The sequence below is a fragment of the Trachypithecus francoisi genome, unplaced genomic scaffold (assembly GCF_009764315.1).
Source record: "Trachypithecus francoisi isolate TF-2019V2 unplaced genomic scaffold, Tfra_2.0 Lachesis_group6, whole genome shotgun sequence".
Taxonomy (NCBI): domain Eukaryota; kingdom Metazoa; phylum Chordata; class Mammalia; order Primates; family Cercopithecidae; genus Trachypithecus; species Trachypithecus francoisi.
Genome location: NW_022681471.1, coordinates 45671036 through 45684367, shown reverse-complemented (window position 1 = coordinate 45684367; position 13332 = coordinate 45671036). Strand labels below are relative to the sequence as shown.

Genomic DNA, 13332 nt, shown 5'->3' with positions numbered 1-13332 from the left:
TGCAGCATTATATGTAATAGCAAAAAATTGGAATTAACCTAAATGTCCAACAATAATAGAATGGTTAAATAATTTATGTTATATCCACCTTAGATTTTTTTAGTCATTAAAAATACTGTTTTAGAAAAATATTTAATGGCATTGAATATTACTATATAGTGCTAAGTGAAAAAAAAAGATTTAGTACACAAATTTTAGGAGAAAAAGGAGGAAAAACTGCAGAAAAATATATCAACCTAACAGTTTATTTCTGGGTACGTAGGATACAAGAGGTTTTATTTTCTCATTTATACTTTTCCATTCTCTCCAAATTCTATCCATTAAGGATTTATTACCTTTATAACAAGGGATGTGGCAATGTATATAAAAGTAATGATCTGACATTTGTGTGCAAGATAGGTAAGAAGCAGCAGCAAGTTAGAGTGGTAGTGGGAATGGGAAGGAAAAAGCAAATCTGAAAGACATTTTATAAGAAGAAACTCTAGGATACGAAACAGATGCAGCAGATAGAGGGTTTTCAGCATAATCAAAACTAGGATAGATAAGAAGAATCCTACTTGATAGGGGAAAGAAGATGTTCAGTTTTGGACAAAATTGAGGATGATTCATATCTGAGGGCTATTTCTTTATAGGTAGTTGGAAATACAGATGAAGTTCATTTTCTTTCATTTTAGTATGTCTTTGAAAATTATGTAGGCTTTTTTCAGATTAGTGATAATTAAGGCTTTTCACTCTTTGAAATTAGGTTTTACTTATAGTATTCTGTATGTATATATTACTGCTTCACTTTTCTTGAATGTTACTTTATAAAATAACTGATTATCAAATGTTAGCCTGACTTCACCTTGTTTTGCCTTGGACTGGCTCAGAGTTCTCATGTTTCCACTGTTATTACATTATTATTACTCTCAGTTATTCTTGTTGCTGTCAAAACTATTATGTTTGAAAAAGTATAATTATTACCTGAGAAATATTTGCCTTTTAATACTGTTTTCTGTGAATTTTAGGCAATGAATATTTTGACTTCAGTGCTGCTTTTATATGCAAAAGAGGAAGAAGCTTTTTGGCTTCTGGTTGCTGTATGTGAACGAATGTTGCCTGATTATTTTAATCGTCGAATTATTGGTAAAAGAAAAACCACACACACATATGCATACACACACGGAGATGTACAGTTGTACATTGTTTAGTTCTTTTCTAAACAATTCTAGTGTCGCTTGTCTAATTACTAATAAAATAGAAGGACTGATGAATTCAGTTGTGGTATAAAATGCAAGCAATATCAAAATGTCACATTCACTGACATTCTCAAAAGAAGAGCTTTTTGTACTGAATATAGTCGGAAAGATTGTTTAATATGTTGCTTTTTAAAATAAAATACCTGGTCTGTTTCTTAACAAAAAAGTAAGCATTAAGTTTATAAGCTCTATATTGCTAAAACAATGGTGATCTCAAGTATCCAGAGCTACTGGTGAATTTTTTGTAGTTTCTTGACAGGAGGGAGATTTTAATCAGCTTAAAATCTCCACATTTGTATGAATTATATAGATAATTTGCAAGATTTCAAAGAAGGATGAAGTTCTTAGTTTGTTAATTGTATATTTTTTAAATTTTAATTTAATTTAATTTAATTTTTTTTTTTTTTTTTGAGATGGAGTCTCGCTCTGTCACCCAGGCTGGAGTGCAGTGGCGCCATCTCAGCTCACTGCAAGCTCTGCCTCCCAGGTTCACGCCATTCTGCCTCAGCCTCCCAAGTAGCTGGGACTACAGGTGCCCGCCACCACGCCTGGCTAATTTTTTTTTTTTTTTTTTTTTTGTATTTTTAGTAGAGACGGGGTTTCACTGTGTTAGCCAGGATGGTCTCAGTCTCCTGACCTCGTGATCTGCCCGCCTCAGCCTCACAAAGTGCTAGGATTACAGATGTGAGCCACCATGCCCGGCCAATATTTTCTTTAGTCATCAAATATTTACAGATCTGTGACCCCTCACCTTAAAACTTATGGATGGTCTCTTCTTTGTACCATAATAGGCTTTGAGGATTGTGGTTAGGTCATTGATTGTACTGTCTTTCATTATAGTTATTTGTGTATTTATCTTGAGTTGTGCTAGCTATTAAACTCCCTGAACATGAGACTATTTCATTAATTGGTATAGCTCTTATAATACCTAGTACAGGTCTCTGCATATAATAAAGACTCAAGAAATAACTCTTCAAGTGATTTGAATTGTGTTTCTGAAGTACATGACACTACTAGCAGTTAGATGTATAAAATACAGAAAAGGTTCTAAAAGAGTTCATAATTTAAGGAAGAAAAATGAGATACATCAGCATGCTAATAGAAGTGGGGAGGTATGGAAACAAGTCCTTTTGAAAAGTGTTTATTTTTAAACTTCTTTTGATACTCTCTAGGTGCCTTGGTGGATCAGGCAGTCTTTGAAGAACTTATCAGGGATCACCTTCCTCAGCTGACAGAACACATGACTGATATGACATTCTTTTCCTCAGTTTCTCTCTCTTGGTTTCTCACACTTTTTATTAGTGTGCTACCTATTGAAAGTGCAGTGAATGTGGTGGACTGTTTCTTCTATGATGGAATAAAGGCCATTTTGCAACTGGGATTGGCAATACTTGACTATAATTTAGACAAACTGCTGACTTGTAAAGATGATGCTGAAGCTGTGACAGCTTTGAACAGGTATTGTAAGAACCATAACATTTAAATCTGAAGGAAATTTGAGAGATGATGTTGTTCAGTCCCCATGTTTTACAGAGGAAACTGAGCCCTAGAAATTTCAATTTGCCTGACATTACAAAACCACCTGAATGAAACAGCTAGGCCTAAAGTCCAGTCCTCTATCTCCAGAAAAAATACAGCAAGAATAAATCACTTTGAAGTGAACCACTAAATATGTACACATTTACACTAATATTGTTGATTCAGTATGCTAGGACTTTCATATTCCCAGTTTGAGCTATAAAGTGTCTATGTAGAAGTAGTTCGAGCAGGAAAAGGGTAGTTGATAATGTTAAATATCCAGTGGTTGGGAAGTTATTCTGGTTTCTATGTGGTTGCAGGTGGGTTGAACTTTATTTTCCTAGTGACTTTTGTATGGATGCTATTTTGTATTGGAGCACATGTGTTGTATGTGTGTGTATGTGTGTATGCACACATTTGTGTATGCTAAATGAATAAATATTTGAATGGGCAACTATCATAATGCCACATGAAATCCCATTATATACAGAATAAAATACAAACATCTTACTCTGGCATTCAGAACTCTGTGGTAAGGGCTCAGTTTACCTTTCTTCACTTATTTCCCCCTATACGCTTCTATATACCCTATATTTCACTCTACTGGGCTATGTGGTATTTGCCAATTACTCTCTGAGTCTGTTTGCTTCCTTCAGAACCCCAAATGATTCCTGCACTATCCCATTTCCCTCACCCATGCCCTCCTAATGCTCAACCATCTTCAAACTCCACTTCTTGACTGGGCGTGGTCTCACGCCTGTAATCCCAGCACTTCGGGAGGCGGAGGCAGGCAGATCACCTGAGGTCAACAGTTCAAGACCAGCTTGGCCAACATGGCAAAACCCCGTCTCGACTAAAAATACAAAAATTAGCCAGGCATGTTGGTGGGTACCTGTAATCCCAGCTACTTGGGAGGCCGAGGCAGGAGAATCATTTGAAATCAGGAGGCGGAGGTTGCAGTGAGCCAAGATTGCACCATTGCATTCCAGCCTGGGTGACAGAGCAAGACTCCATCTCAAACACAAAAAACAAGTTCCACTTCTTCATAAGACCTTCTCTTGTCCTTTCAGTTGAAAGTAACCTCTATCTAGGGAGAAATTAGGTGTCATTTCTCTGCTTTAATAATGGTACTTCCACTAATTCTTGTATTACTATCACCTTTCAACAGGTTCTTTGACAATGTCACTAATAAGGATAGTCCATTGCCTTCAAATGTTCAGCAGGGTTCAAATGTGAGTGATGAAAAAAGCAGTCATACTAGAGTAGATATTACAGATTTGATTAGAGAATCAAATGAGGTAAGTTTTTTCATGCTATAAATATATTGCCTAGCATATTAAAATGATTGAACTATGGTATATCTCTAGTGGTATATTAAGTGTAAGATAATAATGCAAGTAGACATACAACTTAAAATCCAACTTAACTTTTAAAATGAGTTTTGTGAACTGTTCCTAAGTTGTGTAACCTCCTCTGCCTCAATTTGTTTTTCATTAAATGAAATTAAATTCACTTGCTTTCACAAATAATGACTACTTTAAACATCTATCTCTGTATTAAAAGGTGAATTATTCTCATTATTATTATTCACTTCTTAGAGATTACGAATTTTACCCATATTTTTGTACTTAGTCTATGTACATAGTAGATGGAATTCTCTCCAGTGAATATATTTAAAAACTGAACGTGGGAGGTGAAAATTTGCAAAATCACTGAACAAGTCAGGAAATTACCTAGAAATAGAATCAAGGCCTCCAAGAATTAAGTCGGATAAAACTGAATTGTAAAAAAAGAAGTGGATATTTATTATGAATGAATATCTACTGAAATCATATCTCTTGCAGAAATATGGTAGTATTCGCTATGAAGATATACACAGTATGCGCTGTCGAAATAGGTTGTATGTGATACAGACCCTAGAGGAAACAACAAAACAGAATGTGGTAAGTATGCAACAATGGGGAAAAACCAGTTGGAGTAATTTTTTTCTTTAACTTTCTTTAGAAATATCATTCTGGGCAATAAAAAGGACTAAACTTTTGAGCTAGATCCTTGCCAAGGTTTAGCCTATGATAAATTATTTTTTAGAGAAAATAAATTATTTTCTTCAGGTTGACTTATGTTGCCTTCTCCAACATGTTTTGTACTATTTGACCTTCAAGACCACTGAGACAGGGTCTCGCTCTATTGCCCAGGCTGGAATGCAGCGGCATGATCATGGCTCACTGTAGCCTCTACCTCCTGGGCTCAAAAACTCCTTCTTCCTCAGCCTACTGAGGAGCTGGGACTGCATGCACACACCACCATGCCTGGCTGATTTTTTAAATTTTGTTGTAGAGATAGGGTCTCAGTATGTTTCCCAGGCTGTCTCAAACCTATAGGCTCAAGAGATTCTCCTTGCCTAGGCCTCCCAAAGTGTTGGGATTACAGGCGTGAGCTACCACACCTAGCCTGCAGCTCAGTGTTGAATGCTATCATGTTGGCATTTAAGCATAACATATTTGTGATGTGCTGCATCAGTAAGAACAGCTGATCTACACAGTAGTCAGTGCTCCAATGAATATTATTATCCTTGGATACCTAAAGTAAATACTATGTTTTAAATACTTGTCTTTTTAATATTTGGATGGCTCCATAAGCAGCTGTTAATATTGGTTGCCTTTGGTGAATCGGATTAATAGATTAATAGTCAGAAGGAGGAGAGTTTTACTTTGCTGTTTATATTCTTCTGTACTGTTTGAGCTTTTATCATGGCCATGTGTTGTTTTTGTAAACCTACTTGCTTAAAGGCCAAGGTCCTCAGAGATACAAATCTGGGAAGATTAACATTTCTGAAGATTCCAGGTTTAGATTTCAGTTGAATAATTCAGTGAGGTTACTGTGACATGGTTAGCATAGGGCCCCTTGTTTTAGTTTTTATATGTTAGCATTTTTTTTTAAATTTACTGGAGTAATACATGCTCACTGTAATAATTTAAGCATTACATCAATGTAAAAAGTAGATTCCCCGCCCCAGAGGTAAACATCTTAAAATAATTTGGCATATATCCTTTCAGATCTTTTCTCTAGGTGTCTGCACACATACAGTGTGTTGGAAGGATATAGTTTTTGAAATGAGATCATACCATCACTTTGCTCTGCAACTTTTTTCATTCAGAAATAGATCATGGTTATTGAATATCAGTAAATATAGATCTACCTCACTCTTCCTAATGCATTGAATAGTGTACCATAAAATGGATATGCTATAATTTACTCATTGTTGATGTACATTTAATATGTCTCCCTTTTTTTGCTCTTACAAATAATACTGTATGTAAACATTCTTGTATATATATTCTTGGCAAGATAGATATCTGGAAGTGGAAGCTGGGTAAAAGGGTATGCCCATTTAAAATTTGACAGGTCCCTGCCAAATTATGCTTCAAAAGATTTTGCCAAATTGTAATCCCACCAGCAGCCTGTAAGAATGTCCCTTTCCCCACATTCTCACTAGTTGAATTTGTTGGCCAGGCATGGTGGCACACACTCGTAGTCCCAGCTGCTCAGGAAGCTGAGATGGTAGGATCACCTTGAGCCTGGGAGTTCCAGGCTACATTGAGCTATAATCATGCCACTGCACTCCAGCCTAGGCAACAGAGCCAGACCTTGTCTCTAAAGCAAACAAAACAAAATCTTTAATTTGTGCCAATGTGATAGATCAAATATCACTTTTCATTTAAGGTTTCAATTCACTGATCACATCTGTTTATTAGCCTTTTTAATTTAGTCTCTTAATGGCCTATTCATAGCCTTTGCCTATTTTTCTATGAGATTGTCTTAAGTATTGATTTGTAGGAGCTCTTTTGACTATTAGTATACTAGTTCTTGTCAGCTATATTTGTGGCCTAATATTTCCTCCTAGTCTTATTATTTCTTTCATTATCTTTATAATGTCTTTCAGATTATACAAGTTACAAATTTTCATGAAGTCTTTCTCTTTTTTATTACATGGTATCTGGGTTTCATATCAAACTTAGCAAGCTTTCTCTATTTAAAATTATATACATTATAAAAATATTTTTTCATATTGCTTTATAGTACTGGTATTGCTTTTTTAACATTTAGAACTTTAATACACCTAGAGTATATTTTTGTTTATTATGTAATATTATGTTTTTCCAACTGAAATCACTCATTTTGTAAAAACCAAGTATTAAATAGTTTATTTAACTCACAGTACTCTACTTTTTTCATATGCTAAATTCTTACATACATACATGGGCTTTATTTCTGGACTTTCTTTTTTTGTTAGTACAACAGTACCACACTGTTTCAATTACTGTAGTTTGTCTATTTTGAAATCTGTTAAGGCTTTTATTCATTGTAACAATCTGTCTTTTTAAATGTTCTTTAGTAAGCATTTTTAGTTTTCATCATGTAGGTCTTACACATTTCTTATTGGGTTTATTCTACCCCTATATATTTTATGGTTTTGCTGCTAATATGAATGAGATCATTTTTCCTTTACATTGCCTAATGTTTATTGGCTGTGTGTGTAAAAGTTATTGAGTTGGGTATGTTGCTTTTCTAAGTGGTCGCATTATTGACTCTCATTAATTGTACTTTTTTTTTTAGTTGACCTCGAATTTTCTGAATAGACAAGCATGTCATTTCCAGTCTTAAAATTTTGACCCTTCCTAACATTTATATCTCTTTTCTTTTTTCTGTGTTATTGCATTAGGTAGGATCTTCAGAGAATTATTGAATAATAGCAGTAGAAGCAGGTTTCCTTGTTTTTTGGTTTTGTTTTGCTTTTGGTTTTGGTTTTGGTTTTGTTTTTTTTTGTTTTTTTTTTTTGAGAATGAGTCTCACTCTGTCACCCAGGCTGGAGTACAGTGGCACAATCTCGGCTCACTGCAACCTCCACCTCCTAGATTCAAGCAATTCTGCCTCAGCCTCCCTGGTAGCTGGGATTACAGGTGCCTGCCACCATGCCCAGCTAATTTTTGTATTTTTAGTAGAGATGGGATTTCACCATGTTGACTAGGCTGGTCTCAAACTCCTGACCTCAGGTGATCCACTCACCTCGGCCTCCCCAAGTGCAGGGTTTGCAGGCATGAGCCACCACACCCAGCTGCACGTTTTTTATATAGGTAAATTATGTGTCACAGGGTTTCATGTACAGACTATCTCATCACACAGGTAATAAGAATGGTACTCAATAGGTAGTTTTATGGTCTTCACCCTTCTCCTACCCTCCATACTCATGTAGGCCCCTGTGTCTATTGTTCCCCTCTTTGTGTCCATGTGTACTCAATGTTTAGCTCCCACTTATAAGTGAGAACATGCAGTATTTGGTTTTCTTTTCCTCTGTTAGTTCACTTAGTATAACGATCTACAGCTCCATCCATGTTGCTCCAGAGAATATATATTATTCTTCTTTATGGCTGCATAATATTCCATGGTATATATTGACAACATTTTCTTTATCCAGTCTATTGTTGATGGCATCTAAGTTGATTCCATGTCTTTGCTATTGCGAATAATGCTGTGACATACATACACATGCATGTGTCTTTATGGTAGCATAATTTATATTCCTTTAGGTATATGACCAGTAATGGGATTTCTGAGTTGAATGGTAGTTCTCTGTTATTTGTGATATCTTCACACTGCTTTCCACAGTGGTTGACTTAATTTACATTTCCACCAGCAGTGTATAAGCATTCCCTTTACTCCACAACCTCACTAGCATCTTGTTATTTTTTGATTTTTTAATAATCACCATTCTGATTGTGCGAGATGGTATCTCATTGTGATTTTGATTTGCATTTCTCTAATGATTAGTGATGTTGAGCATTTTTTCATATGCTTGTTGGCTGTATGTAGGTCTTCTTTTGAAAAGTGTCTGTTCATGACCTTTGCCCACTTTTTTGTGGAGTTGTTTGATTTTTGGTTTTATTTATTTATTTATTTATTTATTTATTTATTTATTTTGACAGAGTCTTGTTCTATCTCCCAGGCTGGAGTGCAGTGGCACGATCTTGGCTCACTGCAAGCTCCACCTCCCGGGTTTACGCCATTCTCCTGCCTCAGCCTCCCAAGCAGCCGGGACTACAGGCATGTGCCACCACACCCGGCTGATTTTTTGTATTTTTAGTAGAGACAGGGTTTCACTGTGTTAGCCAGGATGGTCTCAATCTCCTGACCTCGTGATCCACCTGCCTCGGCCTCCCAAAGTGCTGGGATTACAGGTGTGAGCCACCACACCCAGCCTGATTTTTAATTTTTTAAGTTCCTATGGATTCTGGATATTAGACCTTTGTCAAATGCATAGTTTGCAAATATTTTCTCCCATTCTGTAGGCTGTCTGTTTACTCTGTTGCTAGTTTCTTTTGCTGTGCAGAAGCTCTTTAGTTTAATTAGTCCCATTTGTCAAATTTTATTTTTGTTGCAATTGCTTTTGGCATCTTTGTCGTGAAATCTTTGCTACCGCCTATGTCTAGAATGGTACTCCCTAGTTTTTCTTCAAGGCTTTTTATAATTGTACATTTTACATTTGAGTCTTTAATCTATCTTGAAGGTAAGGATCTAGTTTCAATCTCTACAATGGTTAGCCAGTTATCCCAGCACCATTTATTGAATAGGGTGTCCTTTCCCTATTGCTTGTTATTGTTGACCTTGTTAAAGACAGATGGTTGTAGGTGTGCAGCTTTATTTCTGGGCACTTCATTCTGTTCCATTAGACTATGTGTGTTTTTGTACCTGTACCATGCTGTTTTGGTTACTGTAGCCTTGTAGTATAGTTTGAAGGTGAATAACGTGATGCCTCTAGCTTTGTTCATTTTGCTTAGTATTGCTTTGGCTATTTGGGCTCCTTTCTGGTTCCATATGAATTTTCTGTAATCGTTTTTCTAATTCTGTGAAGAATGTCATTGGTAGTTTGATAGGAATAGCACAGGATCTGTAAATTGATTTGGTTGGTATGGCTTTTTAACAATATTGATTCTCCTATCCATGAGCATGGAATGTTTTTCATTAGCTTGTGTCACCTCTGATTTCTTTGAGCAATGTTTTGTAATTCCCTTGTAGAGACCTTTCATCTCCATGGTTATTGTATTTCTAGGTATTTATTCTTTTTTTGGCTATTGTGAGTAAGACTGAGTTCTTGATTTGCTCTCAGCTTGGACATTGTTGGTACATAGAAATGCTACTGATTTTTGTATATTGATTTTTGTATTCTGAAACTTTGCCAAATTGTTTACTAAATCTAGGAGCTTTTGGGCTGAGACTATGGGGTTTTCTACATATAGAATCATATCATCTGCAAATAGAAATAGTTTGACTTCCTCTCTTCCTATTTGGATGCCTTTTATTTCTTTCTCTTGTTCTGGCTAGGACTGTCCATACTATGTTGAACCAGAGTGGTGAGAGTGGGCATCCTTGTCTTCTGGTTCTCAAGGGGAATGCTTCCAGCTTTTACCCATTCAGTATGATTTTGGTTGTGGATTTGTCATAATGGCTCTTATTATTTTGAGATACAGTTCTTCAATGCCTAGTTTGTTGAGGCTTTTTAACATGAAGGGATGTTGAATCTTATTGAAAGCTTTTTCTGCATCTATTGAGATGATTGTGTGGTTCTTAGTTCTGTTTTTGTGATGAATCACATTAATTGATTTGTGTATGTTGAACCAACCTAGTATCCCAGGTAAAGCATACCTGACCATGGTGGTTAGCATTTTGATGTGCTGCTAGATTTGGTTTGCTAGTAGTTTGTTGAGGATTTTTGCATCTGTTCTCCTCAAGGATATTGACCTGAAGTTTTCTCTTTTTTTGTTGTGTCTCTGCCAGTTATTGGTAGCAGAATATACTGGCCTAATAGAATGAGTTAAGGAGGAGTCATTTCTCCTCAATTTTTTGGAATAGTTTCAGTAGGAATGGTACCAGCTCTTCTTTATATGTCTGGTAGAATTTGGCTGTGAATCCATCTGGTCCTGGGCTTTTTATGATTGGTGTTTTTTGTTTTTTGTTTTCTGATTCAATTTAGAACTTGTTTTTGGTCTGTTCAGGGTTTCAATTTCTTCCTGGTCCAATCTTGGCAGGTTGTGTGTTTCAGGAATTTATCATTTCTTCTAGGTTTTCTAGTTTGTGTGCATAGAGGTGTTCATAGTAGTCTCTGAGGGTATTTTTTGTATTTCTGTGGGGTCGGTGGTAATGTCTCTTTGTCATTTCTGATTGTGTCTATTTGTATCATCTCTTGTTTCTTTATTAGTTTAGCTAGTGTTCTATCAGTCTTACTTATTCTTTTAAATAGCCAAGTCATGAATTCATTGATCTTTTATATGGCTTTTCATGTCTTGATTTCATTCAGATCAGCTCTGATTTTGGTAATTTCTTGTCTTCTGCTAGCTTTGGGGTTGGTTTATTCTTGTTTTCCTAGTTCCTCTAGGTATGATGTTAGGTTGTTAATTTGAGATCTTTCTAACTTTTTGATGTGAGCATTTATGCTATAACTTCCTTCTTAACACTGCTTTAACTGTGTACCAGAGATTCTGATATGTTTTATCCTTATTCTCGTTAGCTTTAAATAATTTCTTGATTTCTTCCTTAGTTCATTGCTTACCCAAAAGTCATTCAGGAGCAGATGTTTAATTTTTATGTGATTATATGGTTTTGAGCAATCTTCTTAGTATTTATTTTCATTTTTTATGCTATGGTCTAAGAGTATAGTTGTTATGATTTTGGGTTTTTGAATTTGCTGAGGATTATTTTATGTCTGATTGTGTGGTTAATTTTAGAGTATGTGCCATGTGCAGATGAGAAGAATATATTCTGTTGTTTTGGGGGGAAAAGTTATGTAGATGTCTGTTAAGTCCATTTGGTCAAGTGTTGAGTTCAGGTCCCAAATATCTTTTTTAGTTTTCTGCCTTGATGATATGTCTAATACTGTCAGTGGGGTGTTGAAGTCCCCCACTATTATTGTGTAGTTATCTAAGTCTCTTTATAGGCCTCTAAGAACTTGTTTCATGAATCTGAGTGCTGCTGTGTTGACTGCATATATATTTAAGATAGTTGTCTTCTTGTTGACTTGAACCCTTTACCATTATATTATTCCTTTTTTGTTTTGGGGTGTTGTTGTTGTTGGCCTAAAGTCTGTTTTGTCTGAAATCATAATAGCAACCTCTGCTTTTTTCTGTTTTCCATTTGCTTGGTAGATTCTTCCTCATCCTTTTACTTTGAGGCTTTGGATGTCATTGCATGTGAGATGGGTCTCTTGAAGACATCATACAGTTGCATCTCACTATCTTATCCAACTTGCCACTCTGTGCCTTTTAATTAGGGCAGTCTGGTTACATTCTGGTCAGTCTGTTTACATTCAAGGTTACTATTAATACATGTAGATTTGATCCTGTCATCATGTTGTTAGCTGATTATTATGCAAAATTGATTGATGGTGTAGTTGCTTTATTGTGTCAATAGTCTATATACTTAAGTGTGTTTTTGTAGTGGCTGATAATCGTCTTTCCTTTCCATATTTAGCACTCCTTTTAAGATCTCTTGTAAGGCAGATCTAATGAACATGAATCCCTTTGCATTTGCTTGTCTGAGAAGGATCTTATTTCTCCTTTGCTTATGAAGCTTAGTTTGGCTGAATACGAAATTCTTGGCTGGAGTTTCTTTTCTTTAAGAATGCTGAATATAGGCTCTCAATCTTTTTTGCCTTGTAGCATTTCTGCTGAATAGTACACTGTTAGGCTAATGGGATTTCCTTTTTAGGTGACCTGCTCCTTACCTCTAGCTGCCTTTAATATTTTTTCTTTCATTTTGACCTTGGAGAATCTGATGACTGTGTGGCTTGGGGATGGTCATCTTATATAGTATCTTGCAGGGGTTCTCTGCATTTCCAGAATTTAATGTTGACCTGTCTAGCAAAGTTGGGGAAATGTTCATTTATTTTTGTCTAAGCTAATTCAGAGAACCAGTCTTCGAGTTCTGAGATTCTTTCCTCAGCTTGGTCTATTCTGTTGTTAATGCTTGTGATAGTATTATGAAATTCTTATAGTAAGTTTTTCAGCTCTATCAGATCAGTTTGATTCTTTCTTAAAATGGTCATTTCATCTTTCACCTCCTGTATCATTTTATTGTATTCCTTTGATTCCTTGGATTGGGTTTCAACATTCTCCTGAATCTCGATGATCTTCATTTCTATGTATATTCTGAATTATTGTCTGTCATTTCAGCCATTTCAACCTGGCTAAGAACCACTGCTGGGGAACTAGTGCAGTTGTTTGGAGGTAAGGTGACATTCTGGTTTTTTGAGTTGCCAGAGTTCTTGTGCTGGTTCTTTCTCATCTGCGTGAGCTGATATTCCTTTAATCTCTGAAGTTGTTTTCCTTTGGATGGTCTTTTTTGTTTTTTGGTTTTTTTTTTTTTTTTTTTTTTTTTGCTTTTATCTTCTTTGATGCCCTTGGGGGTTTGATTGTGGTATAAGGTGGGTTCAGTTGACTGGCTTTGATTTTGAAGACTTCAGATGGCCAAAGCTCACCTGAGCTTTCCTGAGATGAGTGCACTACCTCTGTGGGGCTGGTACCAG

At 35.9% G+C, this 13332-nt stretch overlaps 1 protein-coding gene across 1 annotated transcript in view; it reads left to right on the top strand.

Annotated features, from left to right (window-relative positions):
• The window catches only part of TBC1D8B (TBC1 domain family member 8B), a 71859-nt gene that overhangs the window by 43099 nt on the left and 15428 nt on the right, over nucleotides 1-13332 (top strand). The window contains 4 exon segments of the mRNA XM_033201216.1: nucleotides 1008-1125; nucleotides 2411-2696; nucleotides 3925-4054; nucleotides 4601-4699. Of these exon segments, the coding sequence (XP_033057107.1) occupies nucleotides 1008-1125; nucleotides 2411-2696; nucleotides 3925-4054; nucleotides 4601-4699 (633 nt within the window).